This window comes from Stenella coeruleoalba (assembly GCF_951394435.1).
Source record: "Stenella coeruleoalba genome assembly, chromosome: 8".
Lineage (NCBI taxonomy): Eukaryota > Metazoa > Chordata > Mammalia > Artiodactyla > Delphinidae > Stenella > Stenella coeruleoalba.
The window spans coordinates 45934069-45954538 of NC_137154.1; the positions used below are offsets into that span (position 1 = coordinate 45934069).

The 20470-nt window shown below is 40.8% G+C and overlaps 1 protein-coding gene and 1 long non-coding RNA gene across 3 annotated transcripts in view; one reads left to right on the plus strand and one right to left on the minus strand.

Annotated features, from left to right (window-relative positions):
* Window positions 1-1395: 1395 nt before the first annotated feature.
* Window positions 1396-6205, minus strand: LOC307190955. The gene is made up of 3 exons (XR_013829562.1): window positions 6013-6205; window positions 5409-5605; window positions 1396-1825 (listed from the first exon to the last, which is right to left on the minus strand). It is a non-coding gene; the product is annotated as an uncharacterized lncRNA (long non-coding RNA).
* Window positions 6206-6302: 97 nt separating this feature from the next.
* The window catches only part of DENND5A (DENN domain containing 5A), a 108323-nt gene continuing 94155 nt past the window's right edge, over window positions 6303-20470 (plus strand). The window contains exon 1 of one of the 2 annotated variants that reach the window (XM_079928511.1): window positions 6303-6690. In XM_079928511.1, the coding sequence (XP_079784637.1) occupies window positions 6579-6690 (112 nt within the window). In that variant the 5' untranslated portion in view covers window positions 6303-6578. The remainder of the gene's footprint in view (window positions 6691-20470) is intronic. The other variant, XM_079928510.1, reaches the window with a different exon arrangement.

Here is a 20470-nt window from a genome sequence, read left to right on the forward strand (position 1 = left end):
CCTCAAGCCTCACCCATGTTGTAGCATATGTCAAAATTTCCTTCCTTTTTCAGGCTGAATAATATCCCATTGTATCTATATACTACGTTTTACTTATTCATTCACCTATTGATGGACACTTGGGTTACTTCCATGTTTGAACTGTTACACACACAGTTTTGCACTTGCTTTTTATATTAGCGATATATCTTGGATTTTTTTCTGTATCAGTACCTAATGAGTCTCTTTTATTTTTTTCCTTGTCTTTTCTTCTTTCCTTGTCTTCCTGTTTTGTTTTGCAGATGCATAATATTTCAATATTTACAAGCTGTAGTTTCTTTAACCCATTCCCTAAAGCTGGATATTTAGATTGTTTCCAGTTTTTTTTTTGGGGGGGGTGAAGGGGGTTTCTCTTACAAACAACACTGCAATACAAATATATATAATTTTGCAGTTAGTGTTGATTGAAGATACGCCATGACCTCATTCCAGCTTTCAAAGCAAGGTTTGGCTCTGTGAGTAGATCTGTGTGGACCTTTCCTAGGGGCTCATTTGCTCTGCTCTTGGGCTGATCTATTGTGATCATATCCTCCCTCCCTTTACTCTGGTGTTGCTTTTGTAAGGTACAGACTTGCAAGGTTAGCCCTGCTGTTCCTGCATTTCTCCAGGGAAGAACTACCACCCAAGGGAGTAATAAGGCAGGTAATCTGGTATCTTTCAAAATGATATTTTAAAAATATTTGTTGAATATATATTAAGCAAAGGGAAAGAAACTGATTTATTAATAAAAATTATATACTTTTTCTTTTACATTAAAAATAAAGGATTATTACATGCACTGTATATATCATTGTATTTTATATAATATGAATTTGTCTTTTTTCCCAGTTTTTCCATTATTAATATCATTATCCAGCAACCCTCACTAAAGGTAGGGGTAACTTATAAGATACAGTTACAAAGTATTTTTCAAAACATGCTTAGTGATTTTCTGGATTTCGTGTAACCAGGATGTTTCACACTTTCAGTAACCTGTTCTTTTACCAGCTTCCTTTTATAACTTTCTGAACCAAACAAGGGTTAAAAGTAGACAGAACTGTGCTATGCTTTACTCATTGTTAAAATTTTCAGAACCAATAGAATTTTCTAATGGATATTATGTGGACTGTGTGTGTGTGTGTGTGTGTGTGTGGTGTAGGTGTGGAGAGGGAGGGAAAGAGAGAGAGAGAGAGAAGAATGAGTGTAAGGTTTTTGGCATGAACTGAAAGCATGAAGTGCTTTCACTTACTGAGATGGGGAAAGCATGTGGAAGGGGCAGCATATTACGGGTGTAAATTAGAAATTTGATTTGGAATATGTTAACTTTGAGATGCCTCTTAGACCTCCAGATTGAGATGATAAGAAGTCAGTTGGATATACAAATCTGAGTTCAGGACAAGTTCAAGGCAGAGTTAATATATATGAAGTGCTTAAAATGGTACCTTACATATCCTTTTAAACAAGGCAGATCACGACACTCCTTTGTTCAAAATTCTACAGTGACTTTTCCTTTTATTCAGAGACAAAGACAAAATCTTTACAGTGCGGCTACAAGGCTCTCCGTGATCTGCTTCCCCTACCCCAACATATTCTACTTGGGTGATGGTAATGCTAGCTGCTATAACAAATAAACCCCACAGTACCAGTGGCTTCACACAATTGAAGTCTGTTTCTTGTTCACCAAAGAGCCCAGTGCGGGTATTCTTGGTCAGCTGGAAACTTTCCTCCATGTAGTTGATTCAAAGATCCAGGCTCCTCTGTCTTCTGTTTTGCCATTCCTTAGAACCTCATAATTCTCTACTTTTAGCTGGTGGAAGGCAAAAAAGAGAGAGGGAAGAAGCCTCATTTGTTTCTTAAAATTTTAATTAATTAATTAATCTCATTTGCTTATTTTTTAATTTCTTTTTTTTTAAATTGAAGTATAGTTGATTTACAATGCTGTGCCAATCTCTGCTGTATGGCAAAGTGACTCAGTTATACACATATGGACATTCTTTTTTTAATATTCTTTTACATTATGGTTTATCACAGGATATTGAATACAGTTCCCTGGGCTATACAGTAGGAACTTGTTGTTTATCCATCCTATATATAATAGTTTACATCTGCTAATCCCCAACTCCTGGTCCTTCTCTCCCCCAATCCCCTCCCCCTTGGCAGCCACAAGTTTGTTCTCTATGTCTGTGAGTCTGTTTCTGTTTTTTTTTTTTTAAACCCCACATTTGTTTATTTATTTATTTTTGGCTGTGTTGGGTCTTCGTTTCTGTGCGAGAGCTTTCTCTAGTTGTGGCAAGTGGGGGCCACTCTTCATCGTGGTGCGCGGGCCTCTCACTATCGCGGCCTCTCTTGTTGTGGAGCACAGGCTCCAGATGCGCAGGCTCAGTAGTTGTGGCTCACAGGCCTAGTTGCTCCGCGGCATGTGGGATCTTCCCAGATGAGGGCTCGAACCCGTGTCCCCTGCATTACCAAGCAGACTCTCAACCACTGCGCCACCAGGGAAGCCCTTCCTGTTTCTGTTTTATAGATAGGTTCATTTGTTCCATATTTTAGATTCCACATGTAAGTGATATCATATGGTATTTGTCTTTCTCTTTATGACTTATTTCACTTAGTATGATAATCTCTAGTTGCATCCATGTTGCTGCAAATGGCAATAGTTCTTTCTTTTTTTATGGCTGTGTAGTATTCCACTGTATATATATCACATATATATATATATATATATCACATATATCACATATATACATACATACATACATACAGATATATATATATATCTTTTTTTATTTATTTTTTAAAATTTTGGCTGCACTGGGTCTTCGTTGTGGTGCGTGGGCTTCTCTCTAGTTGTGGTGCGCTGGCTGCAGAGCTCGTGGGCTCCAGAGCGCAGGCTCAGTAGTTGCAGTGTGTGGGCTTAGTTGCCCTGCGGCATGTGGGATCTTAGTTCCCCGACCAGGGATCGAACCCACGTCCCCTGCATTGGAAGGCGGATTCTTAACCACTGGACCACCAGGGAAGTCCCTTCATTTGCTTCTTCTTCTTTTTTTTTAATCATTTATTTGGTTGTGCTGGGTCTTAGTTGCGGCCGGCAGACTCCTTAGTTGCAGCTCGCAGCCTCCTTAGTTGTGGCATGTGAACTTTTAGTTGCAGCATGCACGTGGGATCTAGTTCCCTGACCAGGAATCAAACCTGGCCCCCTGCATTGGGAGCACGGAAGTCCACTGAGCCACCAGGAAGTCCCCCCTCATTTGCTTCTTAAATACACTAATCTAGCAATGACACACATAAAGTCCTTCACATATTCTATTGGTGAGAACCAGTCACATGACCAACATGTGAATGCAAGTGGGGTGGGAAACGTTGTCCCTGACCAGGCAGCTGCTTCCTAGGGACAACTCCACACACTGTGGAAGGGGAAACATGATTATTTGGTGAACTACAAGCCAACATCACCACACCTACCATCTTCTCCCACTCCTCCCACCCCCAACACTTCCCAGCCATCCTAACCTTCTTATTGCTCCTTGACCACTCCAGGCACACTTTTGCCTCATGCCCTTTCCTGGATTTATCTTCCCTCAGATGTCGACTTGCTGTCTCTCAGATCCTTCATTCTGAAGTGGGTGCCCCAGGTTGCCGCTTATTAAGAGTATATTATGTTCCAGATATTTAAAATTCCTTTCTTCATTCATTAAAAAAATTAATTTATGAATCTTAAAAGCAATCTTGTGGGGGGAAAGGTTGATTATTCTCATTCCAGAGAAGTTAACTGATGTGCCTCAGCTCATACAGCTAGTAGGAGTGGGAGTGAGGATTTAAACTGAAACTTAAAAGCATTCAGCTCTGTTTTTTTTCTCTGACTCTGGCAGAAGCAATCACTCTGCCAAACATATTTCCTACTGGGAAGGAGATCACTTTACAGTTGAGTATTCTGGGTCTCTGAGCAGTTACATTTCCCAGGGCAAATTAATACAGTCTTCCGTTTCTAACTTGTTTTATGAGTTGAGTTAGTGTGAGAGGTCTCCTAGCACCTGATCACCCTGGACACATTGGATAAAAAGTTTCTGGGCTTCAAACTGAGGATAATTAAGACTTTTTGAAGCCTCTTCTTCCACATGACTCCCAGAGTGATCATTCTAAGATGTGAGTCAGAGCTTGTCACTCCTCAGCTTTATTTTGTTTATTTTTTAAAAAATTAAGTCTCTATTTTTTTTTAAAATTTATTTATTTTTAAATTCTTGGCTGCGTTGGGTCTTCATTGTTGTGCGTGGGCTTTCTCTAGTTGCAGAGTGCAGGGGCTACTCTTCTTTGCGGTGTGTGGGCTTCTCATTGCAGTGCCTTGCACAGGCTTCAGTAGTTGTGGCACGCGGGCTTAGTTGCTCCGCAGCATGTGGGATTTTCCTGGACCAGGGCTTGAACCCGTGTAGCCTGCATTGGCAGGCGGATTCTTAACCACTGTGTCACCAGGGAAGTCCCTCCTCAGCTTTAATTCCTGCAGTTTACCATTCCTCTAACACAGGGTAAATTTACAGGGTAAGTTCTTTAGCCTGGCATTGGAAGCCTTTCCTGCTCTGTCCCCCTCCTCTCTCCCTGGTTTTATCTCCTTTTAATTCTCTGTCTCCCAGAGAAGTGAATTACTTGTTGTTGCCTGTATGTAACCATTTTAATCTGTCACTCCCTGTTGTTGCACACGCTGCCTGAAACATCCTTTCCTCCCCCTTTTACTTGAGAAATTCTTTTTGATCCTTTGGAACTCAGGTCGGATTATATCTCCTTCTGGAAGCCTTCCCTGACCATCCCCCAACCTGGAAAGATGCCCCTCTTCTGTGCTTTGTAACCATTTAGCTCTCTAAACCTCCTCTACTGTCTCTGCAACCCCAGCATGCAAGATAGGGTGAGGCATCACCCTAAATGCACTTTGTGAAGCTACCTTTTCTACACTTTTCTCTTACTAGTTCAGGCAGGTTACATACAAAGAGGAGCAGGTACTATGGTTCCAAGTGACATTGGCTGTGACCTCCAAGCCACCTCCCCCCCAACCAATACTTAAGAGAGGTACCCAGGAGAAAACGCAGGAGATAGCCCAGGGTCAGCCCTTGGGGAAGCCAGCTGCCTTCTAGGGCCTTTAGCAGCAGCCTGCTAGAGCAAACCCTAGGCACACCTCTTGCTGGAATAATAATATAATCTCTAATATTTATTGAGTGCCTTCTACTTCCAGGCACTATTCTGACTACTTAAACTGTATGCGTATTTATCTCATGTAATCTTCACAGAAAACATGACTGCTGGCTCCTGGAGATTGCCCAAGGTCACACAGTAAATGATAAAGTCCAGATTCAAATCTAAGCATTGTTTCTAGAGCCCATTTTAGTAACCACTATACATATTACCTTCTTGTTTTCTGATCTCCAGTTTCCTGCTTAGCTTCTGTAGGAAACCAAATCGCGGGGTCCCAACACAAGTAACAGGAGGCAAGTTTTTCTCCTCCTCATCTCCCACTTCTCTCAGGAGGACCGACTCAGGGATGGAACTGAGAATTCTCAGAAGCAGAAGGGGAGCTCCCAAGTGGCATGGGTCTCTGGAGGCTCTAGGAGAGAAAAAGGGACAGCCTGGTGCATGGGAAAAGGCCTGGCTGGACTGGGGGGGAGGGAGCGGGGACTAACCACGAGCCCAAGATTCTGGTCCAGGCTTTGTCTCTTAGACTCTATGTAACCTTGGGGAAAGCCCTTGCTTCTTTCTGAGCCTTAGTTTCCCCATTTGTAAGCCAAGGGTAAATATAGGGCGGGCAGATCCACCTCGGCCAAAAGAGGGGGAATCCTCAGCTCTACTCGGGAAAGGGCTGGGCGTGGACGTTAGGGAGCGGGGTCAGGGAGAAGGCGCTATCTGGGATCTAGGCCGGTGGGCTTCCTGGAGTTAGGATGAGGTGAGCTTCCGAGCTCAATCCTGCGACCCTATTGCTGTGACAGGGCCGGTCTAAACAGGAGATCGCCGGACCTCTAGTGGGAGGCGGAGCGTGGGCCAGGGTCCCGGCTCTGCGGGATGCGTCCATCCATCCCGCACCTCCTCTGCCTTCCCTAAAGGAGTCGCAGCCCCGAGGGGGTGGAGGTTGCGGGCGGCCCAGTAGTTGCCCGCCGCGCTGCGGAGACTGCCTGGGAAGCTGCGGCCAGCCTGCCCGAAGAGCATCACGTCATCTTTTCCGCGAGGCGCCCGCCCCCTCCCCGAAGGCGCCTGCGCAGGCGCGGTGGGAGGGGGCCGCGGTGGGGGTTCTCCTCAGCGCTTTACGCCCTTTTCCAGGCTACCTCCGTCCGCGGCGCTCTCGGCTGGCGGCGGCGGCGGCGGCGCGGAGGGGAAGGCGTCCAGGATGCGGCGCGGGGCGGCCCGGTGCCCCCCTGCCCCGTCACGGCAGCCGCGGCGGCCGCGGGGACCGGGCCAAGGCCGGGGGCGGCGGCCGGAGCCGCGGTAGCGTCGGCGCCGGCGGGAGGGGCGGCCTGAGGGCGGGCGGGCGCCCGGTGCGGGGGCTCCGCGCTCCGCACGGCCCGGCCCGGCTCGGCCCCGGCGCCATGAGCGGCGGCGGCGGCGGTGGAGGGGGCTCGGCGCCCAGTCGCTTCGCCGACTACTTTGTCATCTGCGGGCTGGACACTGAGACCGGGCTGGAGCCGGACGAGCTGTCGGGTGAGTGCTCGCTGAGCCCGGGGCTTCTTCCCCGCGGCCGCCGGGGACCCCTGAGGAAACCACCCCACCTCCGCTTTGTCCCGGGAGCAGGGCGAGGGTCGGTCGGAAGGACCCAGGGCGGGCGCGGGGTAGGGGGCGTCACTCTGGAGGAGGGGAAACGGACGAGGGGCTCTGAGCCTTGAGGGTTCCGAACGGCCCCTGCTCCCCGCTGAGCTGTGGCCAGGTCCTCCCGGATGAGGAGGAGAGAAGGGTTGTCTTCACAGTCTGGTGAAGGTTGAGTGACTTAGTATAAAATAAAGGGAAGCTTGTCCTCGAACACGCATTAGGGAGGGAAGAAGATATCCCACGTCCTGGTGAAAGTAAGTTCCACCCAGACTTAAAAAAAAAAAAAAAAAAAACCAAAAACTTGGTGAGTTTATCTGGCCTCTTCCCAAGAAGCCTGTGATTGCAGTTCCTCAAAACCGTTCTAACCCAGCGCTGGGCTGGGCCCCCTGGGTTGATGGGACGTGAAGTAATAAAGTGAACTTGGGCCACACCAAGGAGGGTGAGAACTGCCTTACATCTAGAAAGGGCTTGTACTCCGGGGCCGTGCCATATTTTATTGAAAATAATTTGTCTTTTATGAGGCCAGCGTCATTTGTGAATAAAAGGGCAGCAGCCTAGTTGGAGAGCCTGGGTTGCGTAGTGATGCTTCTCAAGTCATCTTTCAAAGGGAAGTGGTGGAGAAGTGAAGATAGGGCCCAGATCAGATTTGGCACTAATTGCCCAAGAGTGTCAGAATTGTAAAATCCCATGAATTCCACTGCACCGGTGTCAGAGTTGTAAAATCCCCGCGAACTCCACTGCACCGTCATTGGAGCCTTTGAATCTCAAGGTTTGGAAAAGTTTTTGTCTGGAGTGTCCAGTTTGCACGTTTCATGTGGGTGGCGGTTTGTTGTGTCATCCTGATTTGATGAGAGATACTCCTTTTTACTGTTCTGTCATGATGTGTTTACTGTAAAGTTTCTCTCCTGAAGGTGATTATCCTGTTGACTAATTTTACTTTGCTTCGGAGGTGACAGGACAGGTTTTGTGTGGTTTTTTCCCCCCATCAGAAAAATTTCAGTGTTTCTTATGAAAAAAAAAAAAAAGATGCATACTTCGAAATGGACTTTTTTTTTTTAAGTGTGTTGTATCACATTTATTGATTTGCATATGTTGAACCTTTCTTAAATCCCAGGGATAAATCCCACTTGGTCATGGTGTATGATCCTTTTAATGTGTTATCGAATTTGGTTTGTTAATATTTTACTGAGAATTTTTACACCTATATTCATCAGGGATACTGGCCTATAGTTTTTTTTCCTTGTAGTGTCCTTACCTGGCTTTGGTATCAGAGTGGCCTCGTAAAATGAGTTTGGAAGTGTTCTGACCTCTTCAGTTTTTTGGAAGAGTTTGACAAAGATTGATGTTAATTCTTCTTTAAATGTTTGGTAGAATTCACTAGGGATACCATCTGGTCCTTGGTTTTTCTTTGTTGGGAGGTTTTTGATTACTGATTCAATTTCTTTACTTATTATTGGTTTGTTCAGATTTTCTATTTTCTCATGATTCCGTCTGGTAGGTTGTACGTTTCTAGAAATTTATCCATTTCTTTTAGATTGTCCTATTTGTCAAAATGGACTTCTAAAAAAGTGATAAATTGATGACCTTTAGCAAGGTCAGAGCAAATACACTATTTCCTCAAATCAATAGCAGAGCAGGTGGAGAAAAAATCATGAATCAGTAATACAGTTAATACTAGGCCTCTTGTTGGAGTAGTTTTTCACTTTTTTAGGTCTTCAAATTTTTATAATACTGATGTTAATTTTTCATCTGTGTTTCCTATTTGTTAAATTTGTGACTTTGCGATGTGTCAATAGTTGTTGGAATTCAGTTCATGGTACTGGAACTAGAAGGGACCTCAGAGAGGAAAATGAGGCCCAGGAAGGACAGTAGGGCCTATGTCCTGCTAGTTAATTGCTTGACTTTGATCCAGTGCTCCTCTCGTGACACTAAACTGCATCTCATTGCTTGGCTGGGTCTTTAGAAAACACTAACATGTTGAGAAAGACTAAAAATGACACAGTTCTCCCCAGTAAAAGAAACTTTAAACTGGTGGAATAAACCAGTGTGATTTTTATGTTGTGCTTTTAAGTGTCTATTAAATTTTATAGACATTCGATTTTCAAAAATAAAGAGAATGTTTTGCAAATGATAAAGCTTAGGAGTGGAGCCGGGAAGTGATTTGTCAGTGAGAGCATGGGTTTTGGGGTTAAACATTCTTGCTCTGCTGTTGACTAATTCTGTGACTGGGGGCCAAGTTAGATAACTCTGCTGGGGTCCTCATCTATGAAAAAGAGAATGTAAATAAAAAGTGTCTCATCAAGTAGATTCTCAAAAGGTTAATTCTCTTTTAGTGAATATCTGTTAATTATGTGGCTTTTCAGCAAGCTCAAATTGTATACCTGTGAAAGCTTATTGAGAGAATAAAGAAGGGGGGGGATGAGCTGTATAAAATGTGTAAGGAAGGGTATTTTTCTATCTTTTTAAGTGTGGTTGCAGTAGTGGAATGCCAAGACTATTTATTCAATAGGTGGCCTTTGTTAGAATAAGCACTGATTGAAGGATTTCTTCTTTTCCTTCATTTCATTTCTGGTGGGTTGATAGGGGAATCTGGACTACCCAGAGGGAATCTTTGAGGAAAACAAAACAGAATACAAATAGCTCTTTGCCGGTCAGTCTTGAGACTCTCCAGGGTGCATTTTCTCTCTGCCTTATAGCTCCTAAACTGATGATGTCATAGTAAATGAAACTACAGGAAATTGTGAATTGCACCCAGGTTCTCTAGGGAGGTACCAAGGAGTCTATGTTCTCTCCAAGCAAATTAAGTTATATACATCAGATAGCTTCTATACTCTAGGAGTGAATCCAGAACAAGCAGATCAGAGATGCTCAGTGTTCCTTCTGGCTTTATGGAGAAAGTTTAAGATTCATTTTTTTCTGTTTGCAGCAATAAACATAGAGCTTGCTGTGTTGAATATAGACTCTGATCATTGAATTTATAGGAGTCTCTCCATGTCACCTCTCCCCTTTCCTCTAGACTTAAGCATTTAGGCAAGTCATGTAGTTATTTGTTGTGCAAGGAACAGAGGAAGATATGAAAATTAATTTTGTTTTCTCTTCTGGTTAGTTGAGGGAGTACTTTGGGTTGAAGGAGAGAAAGGTAATCTATTGGTGAAGCAGTAGTCTAGCCAACTTTGAGAAATGGTATCTGCTTGCTAGCTTTTTGAGTTTGTCAAGGAGATAAGCAAATCTGGAAGAAACATTTTTGATTTTGGTTTTTCATTATTGTTGGCCCATTCTAAGTGGGGCAGATGGTAGTAGAGTCCAGTCCCTCTTTCTGCCTCTTTGATGGATGGGTGTTTTGGGCATATTCATTTTCCATTTTTCTTCTTATGGTCACCACCAGGTAACTGCAGGAGAAGGTTTACCATGACATGGGACTCCTGAGTTTACGTTCCCTATCTCTGCCTGAGAGTTAAGTTTCCAGAATGCTAGTAACCTATTTCTTACTATGGAATCTTTACGTTCCTCTGCACTGACCTGCACCCAGCATTGAGATATAAGTATCCTAGGTTTATGCATCCACTACTGCAGTTTCCCAGGCTCTGAGTGGTGGGTCTTACCAAGAATTGAAGAGAGGGCTTAGGAACATAGATAGTTGGGAAACTGGCCAGTGTCCTGTATGAACCTGCTTAGAACATTGAAATACCCTGAAATCATCTCTTAATGTCACCATTAGAAGAGAGAAAAAATGCTCCCTGTCCAGGAAAGCCAGAGGACTGGTCAGATCATACTTCTCCTTAACTATATTGGGCAATGAAATTAGAACAACAGAATCATGGAATGTCAAACATGGAAGCTCTCTTAGAGACTATATAACCTTCTGACTTTACAGATGAGGAAACTGAGGCTCTGAGAAAGTTGGAGAATATTTGTCTCCCTTGCCACGTTTTATCCTTCTTTTCTGCTACTGGAGTGCTGCTTTGCATGCTTTGCAGTAGTTTGATGAGTGTGGGGGAGACAAGTAAAATACTTGTCTGGCAGGGGTGGGAGCAGACATGGCAGTTTTGTCTAGTGCAGGTTTCCGTTTCATGTTAAGCAAGAATACTGTGCATGATTATCAAGAGAGAGATCTTAATTTTTTTTTTTTTGCGGTATGCGGGCCTCTCACTGTTGTGGCCTCTCCCGTTGCGGAGCACAGACTCCGGACGTGCAGGCTCAGTGGCCATGGCTCATGGGCCCAGCTGCTCTGCGCCATTTGGGATCTTCCCGGACCGGGGCACGAACCCGTGTCCCCTGCATCGGCAGGTGGACTCTCAACCACTGCGGCACCAGGGAAGCCCGAGATCTTAATTTTTTTAGCTTTTTCTTTTTTAATATATTTAAAAAAAATAGTTTTATTTATTTTTGGCTGCTTTGGGTCTTTGTTGCTGTGCGCGGGCTCTTCTCTTGTTGCAGTGAGTGGGGGTTACTCTTCGTTGCGGTGCGCGGGCTTCTCATTGCGGTGGCTTCTCTTGTTGAGGAGCACGGGCTCTAGGTGCGTGGGCTTCAGTAGTTGTGGTGCACTGGCTCAGTAGTTGTGGCTCACGGGCCTATTTGCTCCGTGGCATGTGGGATCTTCCCAGACCAGTGTTTGAACCTGTGTCCCCTGCGTTGACAGGCGGATTCCCAACCACTGCGCCACCAGGGAAGCCTAGCTTTTTCTTTTAATGTAATTTCACGCCAAACATTGACATGAATGGTACAAAGAACTTCAGTACATCCTTTTTCCAGATTCACTGTTAACATTTTGCTCCAGTTGCTTTATCACTTATATATGTGTCTTATCTTTCTCTCTCTAATATATAAAAAATCTTTATTGAGATTTAATTCTATTTAAAGTACACAATTCAGTGTTTTTTAGTATATTCACAGAGTTGCGAAATCATGACTAAAGTCAATTTTAGAATATTTTCATCACTCTCCCCCCAAAACCTATACCGTTTAGCAGTTACTTCCCATATCCTTCCAACTCCCTAACATCCCAGCTTTAAGCCACCACTAATCTACTTTTTTTTTTCCTCCTTGGGTGAAAAAACTTTTATTTTCTTATCACCAAATCAGTACTAGTTCACATCATTATTCTTCACATCCATGATAATAAGAAAAACTTAATCTCTTCATAGTAGTTAACATTTTAATATAGATCCTTCTAGACCTTTTATTAAAATGAAAGTTATTTTTGTTATTGTACTTATAATTTCGTAAAAACAGGTGCTGATGAGTTGGAGAAAGAAGAGAGTTTGAGGGCAGTAGGTTGATTGGGAACCACTAATCTACCTTTGATCTTTATGGATTTGTCTATTCTGGACATTACATATAAATGGAATCACAATATATGGTCTTTTGTGATTGGCTTCTTTCACCTAGCATGTTTTCAAGGTTCATCTATGTTGTAGCATGTATCAGTATATCATTTCTTTTTATGGCTGAATGATATTGTATAAATATACCACATTTTACTTATCGTAAGTTGATGGACATTGGGTTATTTATATACTTTTTGGTTATTATAAATAATGCTACTGTAAACATTTGTGTACATATTTTTGTGTGGACATATGTTTTCATATCTCTTAGGTATATACCTAGGAGTGGAATAGCTGAGTCATGTGGCAATTGTATGTTTAACCTTTTGAGAAATTGCAGACTCTTTTCCAAAACAGCTGCACTGGTTTACATTTCCACTAGCAGTGTTTGAGGGTTCCACACTCTATATCCTCACCAACACTTATTATCTTTTTGATCATGGGCATCCTAGTGGGTGTAAAGTGGTTATCTCAGTGTGATTTTGATTTGCATATTCTTGGTGACTAAGAAGGATATCTTATTTAAAAGAAAAAAAAAGTTATCTCTTCTCAGAGATGAAGTGGGTATAAAAAGTTTGATGAGCCAGTTTCAAACAGGGAGTCAATTTGAAATAACCTTAATTTTTATTTTCCTCTACCAGTCTGGTCAATTCAGCACAGATTCTCTCATGATCATTTTATAAAGGCATCCCTGCTCTGAAGCTCAGACTCCTAGCTGAAGCAAAACTCAAATCCTGGTAGCTTACCTCAGGCATCTGTGGATACTTCCAGAGTTCAGGGTAGAAGGGGGAGATTTCCTAAGTTAGGTCATGTGTTTCCTTTTATAAGGTAGAGCAAATAAGAAGTCAAGAGGAGACACTATTAGCACACAGAAAACAATTACAGAGCAGCCCCAAGGTGATTTAAAATTATATGCTAAATTTAGTTGGAGAGGCTATATTTTTAACATAAGAGCACCCTACTTCACACTCTCTCAGGTAGGGAGGATCACATTGAAGGTAAGTGGATTTTACTTTAATAACAATGGGGCTCTGCTCCTCTCTTCTTAGGAGGAAATCCCGAGTCACAGTGTTTCGTGCTTAAACCAAGTTCTTAGACTCTGTTCCGCCCTTCCTTCCTTCTGTACTAGATTATAAATAGTTTTCTTTGCCTAGGGCCTCCTTCGGCAATACCCATTTCCAGTCCTATATCCTTTTATAAGCTTGTTGTTTTTTGCTAACTCTGGAGGAAGGTGTACTTGTACTTGGCTTGGCTTCTCAATTCCTGTTGGCATCTCAATTCCTGTTGCCAAATTCTGGGTTTGAATTACTGTCAGGTGGTCTTAGAGGTCTCTTAGGAACCTAGGTACACATGAGGGAACCTATGTTGATATGTTTTAGGTTACTGCTGATACGGCATAGGACCTAGTAAAAGAGAGAAAGCCTTGCCCTTTAGAAGCTGGTGACTTCTTGTGGAATTCAGTGATTACACAGAGACTATCGTTGCCAGATTTTTAGGTTTAGTTCTCAAAAGTTATTAAGTGAGGCAGTTACTGGTCAAATGTCTATGTTCCAGATGTTTTGTAATGACTGATTTTAGTTTAGAGTATACAGGACCCTGGACTGGGTTTGTGAGTGTCAGAGTCCTGTCGTGGTGGAAAACGAGGGCATGTGCTAGCTTTCAAGCTGTTTTCTTCCAAGTGTGCTTCCAAGGGGTCGGGTATGGCTCCAGGAAGTTAGATGGGAACAGCTATGGTTTAGACCATCAAGTTTCTCAAATGTTATACTTAGGATATTTGCTTGATGGTCATCCACGGGATCTATCATAGTTTCTTGTTAAAGAGAGCCAGGTTAGTAATTCTTGTTTGTTTCTTTTGTTCATTAGTATGATGGGCAATTCAGGTCAAAATTTTGCTAGGCCATCTGTGGTCTACTGAATGGGCTGAACTAGCTGCGTTAATCTAAAATGTTTTCATGGAGTGCTGAGAGGCTGTGAGCAGGGAGAAGATGTGTGGAGCTTCCTCTTATTAAGCTTCATCCCTCTGTGAGTGTGGGATTTCTTGTTTTCTAAACTACTTCTAGGTGGCAAAACATAATATAAGTGTGCATTCATTTATATTGGTCACAGAATCAAAAACTGTCAGAGCTAGGTCTGAGATAGTCCAGCCACCACTTTTGACAGATGGTAATGATTAATATTTGTAAATGATTTAATAGTTTTTGGGCTTCCCTGGTGGCACAGTGGTTGAGAATCTGCCTGCCAGTGCAGCAGACACGGGTTCGAGCCCTGGTCTGGGAAGATCCCACATGCCGCGGAGCAACTAAGCCCTTGAGCCACAACTATTGAGCCTGCGCGTCTGGAGCTTGTGCTCCGCAACAAGAGAGGCCGCGACAGTGAGAGGTCCGTGCACCGCGATGAAGACTGGCCCCTGCTCGCCACAACTAGAGAAAGCCCACACACAGAAGCGAAGACCCAACACAGCCAAAATTAAATAAATAAATAAATAAAATTAAAAAAAAATAAGATGTAATAGTTTTAAAACAGTTTTTAATATTTTCAGTCCCATTTGAAAATATAATTTTTTGTCCACTGTTACCCAGAAAGTTAGAAAGAACTGTTAGAATCCAGGTCTTCTGTCTGCTATCTCACCAGTGATGAGATTATTCTTTTTTTTTTTTTTTTTTTGGCTGCATCATATGGCTTTTGGGATCTTAGTTCCCCGACCAGGGATTGAACCTGAGCCCTCGACAATGAAAGCCCAGAGTCCTAACCACTGGACTGCCAGGGAATTCCCGAGATTATTCTTTTAAAATGATAGATTTGGGTATATTGAAGCAATGGCTTAATCATCGAGTGGCAGAGCTGTGGCATGGCCTCTTTGATCAGTCCCCAACCCACAATGCAGTAGAGGAACTCTGTCAGGGGAGGAATCAGGTCACTCGTTTTTTGAATTGTAGTTAAGGCTGGTTGTTATTTTTTATATATATATTTTCCTGTCTCCCCATTCTTATCAGTTCTGGAAATGTTTTTCTTAGACCAAATAGTTACTGGGGCTTTGTTTCTAAGAAGTTCTGTTTTTTGTGTGGCTGTTTCAGGATGTTTTATGCTGTTTGTCTGAGGTCTGTTTTCTTTGAAAAGAAAAAAAAGAGGTTTGCACCTACTAACCTCAGAAATCCCTCAGTGTAACCTGCAGGTTGCATCTTTTTGTGGTTATTGTTGGGTGCTGGCTATGACTTCTGATTTACCATATTCTTTATAATGAAAGGTAATGGGAAGCAACTAAGAAACTTTCAGGATTTTTTGTATTTAATTTAATTTATTTTTTTATACAGCAGGTTCTTATTACTTATCTATTTTATACGTATTAGTGTATACATGTCAATCCCAATCTCCCAATCCATCCCACCACCACCACCTCCCCTGCCACTTTCTCCCCTTGGTGTCCATACGTTTGTTCTCTACATCTGTGTCTGTATTTCTACCCTGCAAACCGGTTCATCTGTACCATTTTTCTAGGTTCCACATATATGCGTTAATATACGATATTTGTTTTTCTCTTTCTGACTTACTTCACTTTGTATGACAGTCTCTAGATCCATCCACGTCTCTACAAGTGACCCAATTTCGTTCCTTTTTATGGCTGAGTAATATTCCATTGCATATACGTACTACATCTTCTTTATCCATTCGTCTGTCAATGGGCATTTAGGTTGCTTCCATGACCTGGCTATTGTAAAGAAACTTTCAGGATTTTTAAAGTCAGGAAGACAGAGAAGGAAATGATTTAGAAATAATAATCATAAGCTAGGATTTATAAGTGGATAAACCCAATTTACAACAAATTACATTCATTAAAAACAGTAATACATTAGAATTACTCTCCAGGAATGTCAAAAGAATTGGTTCCTTTCTCAGTTGTGTCATCTCTGGTGTCCTTTTTTTCTTTATTTTTGTAGTTTTAGAATAATGGCTTTCTAACAATGTCATGAAGATAGGTATTAATTATTGTTATATTGTTGAAGAAAACCAGAGGTTTTATTTTGAGTAAGTTAAATGTCTCTTTTCTAGTTTTCCCCATAGTCTTTTTCTTTTTAATTTAAAAAAGTTTTATTTATTTATTTTTTGGCTGCATCAGGTCTTAGTTGTGGCACGCGGGATCTTTTGTTGCAGCGCGTGGGCCCTTTGTTGCAGTGTGTGGGCTTCTCTCTAGTTGTGGCACACAGGTTCATTAGTTGTGGTGTGCGAGCTCATTAGTTGTGGAGCACGGGCTTAGTTGCCCCATGGCATGTGGGATCTTAGTTCCCTGACCAGGGATCAAACAGACGTCCCCTGCATTGCAAGATGGATTCTTAACCACTGGACCACTAGGGAAGTCCCTTCCCTGGAGTCTTTATTTGACAATGACCATTACATTAAAATTTTTTTTCCTGATTATAAAAACCGTAGGTCATTATACAAATTAAAAAATTACAGAACTATGTTATAACTTCTCTTGTCCCAGAGTCAGGTAGACAAATTTCTGAGCTTTGCTAGAAGAAATGCTTTACATAGTAGGTATTTGATAAAGATTTGTATTAATTATGAAAAGGTAAAGGCTGCTTATTCAGATTTTCAAAGAATTGTATGTAATCATATATATATGTATTTCTGATATAAGGCATAGTACTTAACTTTTTAGAACTTAAAGAAGCCAGACTTCCACAACTTTTCTAAGTGCTGAGTAATAAAGAAGGTGGGGTCTGTAGAGGAGGAGAGTAGCAATGATTGTTTACCCATACTCAAAAAGCTGAGGGCCAACGTCAGATTTAGAGGTAAGATGGTGATGTGAGAGGCATTTTGTATTGCACTGTGATTATTTTGTAATTTTTAATGTATAAAGCTAAATTTTATAATAGTTCAGATGAACCTTTTTTTTTTTTTTTAAATGAATCTAGTTTTAGTTTATTTAACCAGTCCCATGGACTTAGGATCACAATCTCTTATTGGGAAAAATAAAACGAATACCTAGACGTATCACCTGCTAAACTGACATCCATCCAGTTTTGCTTAGCTCTGAGGTTCTGTATGTTCAAATGGTATTTAATCCCTTTCTTTGCTAAGTAATTAAGCTAGCATTCTTCTTTTACCCCCATTTTCTCACATCTCTGTGAAACACATTCTTTCCACTGCACTTTTATTGTGTGGAAAGTTGGTATTTAAGCATCTGTAGTTTTATCTTCTAGAAGAATGTTTAGTGTTTTGTGGAGGATTGTTGGTCTCCTGGTCCAGCTCTGTTGGCTGCTTAGCTCAGTTGGTTATGAGTGTGATGAATTTAATAAGGCCAGGGTCATTGAGTCAGTCTTCGTAAGGACCAGTTAGCTTTGTTCTACCCACTTTTGTACTAGCCTCTGCTGACCATCCCACTCACAAGTACACTGTAGTTAATGGGGAACACAGACAAGGAAATGAGGCTAGAGTAAACTGTTCAATCCCTCATAACTAAATTAATAGCTATTTATTGTTTAGTGAATACATTTCAATTCTAGGTACCAAATGACATTATCCTCGCTTTACGGATTAGGAAACTAAAGTGCAGGGAATTTAAATAACATGCTTGAGTTCCCATAGCAAGAATTAGGAACCTTTTTTCCCTGTCTCTAAAGTCCTCTACCATATACCTTTCTGTTATTGAAAGACCAACTTAGTGATGGGACAGTTGTTTGCATACATGTGTGAGATAGAGTTGCTGTTCTTGTGGAGCTCATAGTCTTCTGACAAGTCAGGCATACATAAACCAATAGCTGTGGAAGAGGATCAGTTCCTTAAGTGAGGAGCAGATAATGAGGTGTTGCTGGGGTTCAGGAGAGGGAAAGAGTATTCTGTTCTCTAGCTTTGTAGTTTATGTCTTGCAAAATTTGCTGTAGAGGGCTTAGCTCTGGCTGTGACCCTGAACAAAAACATGGTCTCTCATGTATTCATTGATTAGTTCAATGCTCATTTAATATGTACAAAAACACCTTTGGCCTATACATAAGTTACAGACTCTGAGGTTTGGAAAAAACATATTTGAAGGTCAACCATGTAAGGAGTGGATTTTCTCTCTCTAAAAATAAAACTTTAAATTATAAAGTACATTTCTTATAGGGAACTTAGAAATTATAGAAAGATACAGAAATAAGTCACTCACGAGTGACTATTCAGAATTAAGCTTGTAGCATTTTGATGTCTTTTTGTAGTTCCTTCCAATTCTTAAAAGTTCGTATTGCAGTCTGCCTTAAGCACAAGTCCTAAGTATATAGCTTGATGTATTTTTACATATGTTTACATGTGTATAGTCATCACCAATATTCTTTCCAGTTTTTACTATATGTGGGTGTATGTGTGTATACTTTTACATACTGTGATAAGGCGAAATGCAAACATTTTATGTTTTGATTTTTTTTTTCACTTAATGTCCTGTCATGAGTATTTCTCAATATCAGCAAGTATTCTCCTGAAATTTTATTGTGCCTAGTTAAGAGTTAATTAATTACAAGTAATAGAAACTCATTCAAACAAGCTGAAGTAAAAAGGGGATTTATTTCAAATTATAACATTCTATATATTTATAAATAAAATCTTAAAAAATATCCCACATCAGTACAAAGATCTTTCTGGTGAATATATTCAAATTTTTATTTTATCAAATACCCTTGTACAAGTATTTTTACACTTGTGGGAGTCATTGTATGGGATTAATTGATAAAACTAGACTCTGTGAGTCCAAGGAATAATGTATATTTTAAGTTTTAATAGATATTGCCTAATCGCCCTCTTCAAAAGGTTAGCCTCTCACCAACAATAAGATTCTACCAATTTTTTCTCTATATCTGCAACGAAATATTAACTGCTTTTCTAAAATGTTTTCAATCTGCTGGGAAGAAAATGTGTGTTTTAATCTAAATTTAACTATTTGTGAGGCTGAGTATCTTTTCATATATTTCATGTACACTTGTGTATTTCATGTTTCACTCCTTCAATGAATTACCTGTTCAGTCCTTTTGTTCATATTTCTGTTGTGTTGTTTATATTTTTCTCATTGATTTGCAGAAACTTTATCTCTTAGGAATATTTTGATTCTCAGGAAATACCTCAGAAACACTTGCAGTGAAAAACAATATATGTACACTAATATAGAGTTATAAAATTGAGATCATAAGAGAAAAAAATGTTGTATCCTGCTTTTTAAATTTACTGTTATATGTTGATCATTTTCCCATGTTTTTAAATATGTCTTGAATAGTTTTCTCATGCCATTAAGTATTCTTCATAAACATGATTTTAATTGTTATTTGATTCCAAAGTATGAGTGAATTGTAAAATTTTAATGATTACTTGGCACTTGGGTGGTTTGTTTATACTTTTTTATGATAAATAATTTTACAACGTGTATACTTTATCCAAATCTGTGAGTGTCTGTTGCTTTAGTATATATAACAGTAAGACAGTTATTAAGTCAAATTAGATGAACCTTTAAGCACATTTCATGTGTAATGATGAATTTCTTCTTGGAAGTGCTATACCAATTTATGCTCACTTCTAGCTTGCCATCATTTATGTATATATATATATATTTTTTTTTTGGGGGGGTTGGTAGATTACACATAACAAAATTTACCATTTTAACCATTTAACATAGTTCAGTGGCATTTAGTACATTTCACAATATTGTGCAGTCATCACCATTATGATATATATAACATGTTCATCACCCCAAAAGGAAACCTGTACTCATTGAACAGTCACTCCCTATTCCTCCCTCCCCCAAACCCCCGGCAACCTCTAATCTGCTCTCCGTTTCTTTGAATTTGCCTATTCTGGATATTTAATATAAATGGAATCATACAATATATGGCCTTCTGTGACTGGCTTCTTTCACTTAGCATAATGTTTCCAAGGTTTATCCATGTTGTAGCATAAATTAGTACCTCATTCCTTCCATTATATGGTTGTTATTGTATGTGTGAATGTTTATTCATTCACTTGATGGACATTTGGGTTGTTTCCACTTTTTGGCTATTATGAATAGTGCTGCTATGAGCATTTGTGTTCAAGGTTCTGTAGGAACACCTGTTTGAGTATACACCCAGGAGTGGAATTGTTGGGTCGTATGGTAACTCTGTGTTTAATCTTTTGAAGAACTGCCAAACTGTTTTCCACAGTGACTGCACCATTTTACATTCAGACTGTCAACACACGAGGGCTCTACTTTCTCCACATCCTCACTAATTCTCATTGTTTTCCTTTTTTGGGATATCATTATGTTTTAATCTGTATTTCTTTGACTACTACTAAGGTATATTTTTTAAAAAGCTATTTATTAATCCTTTGTGTTCTTATCGTGAATTGTC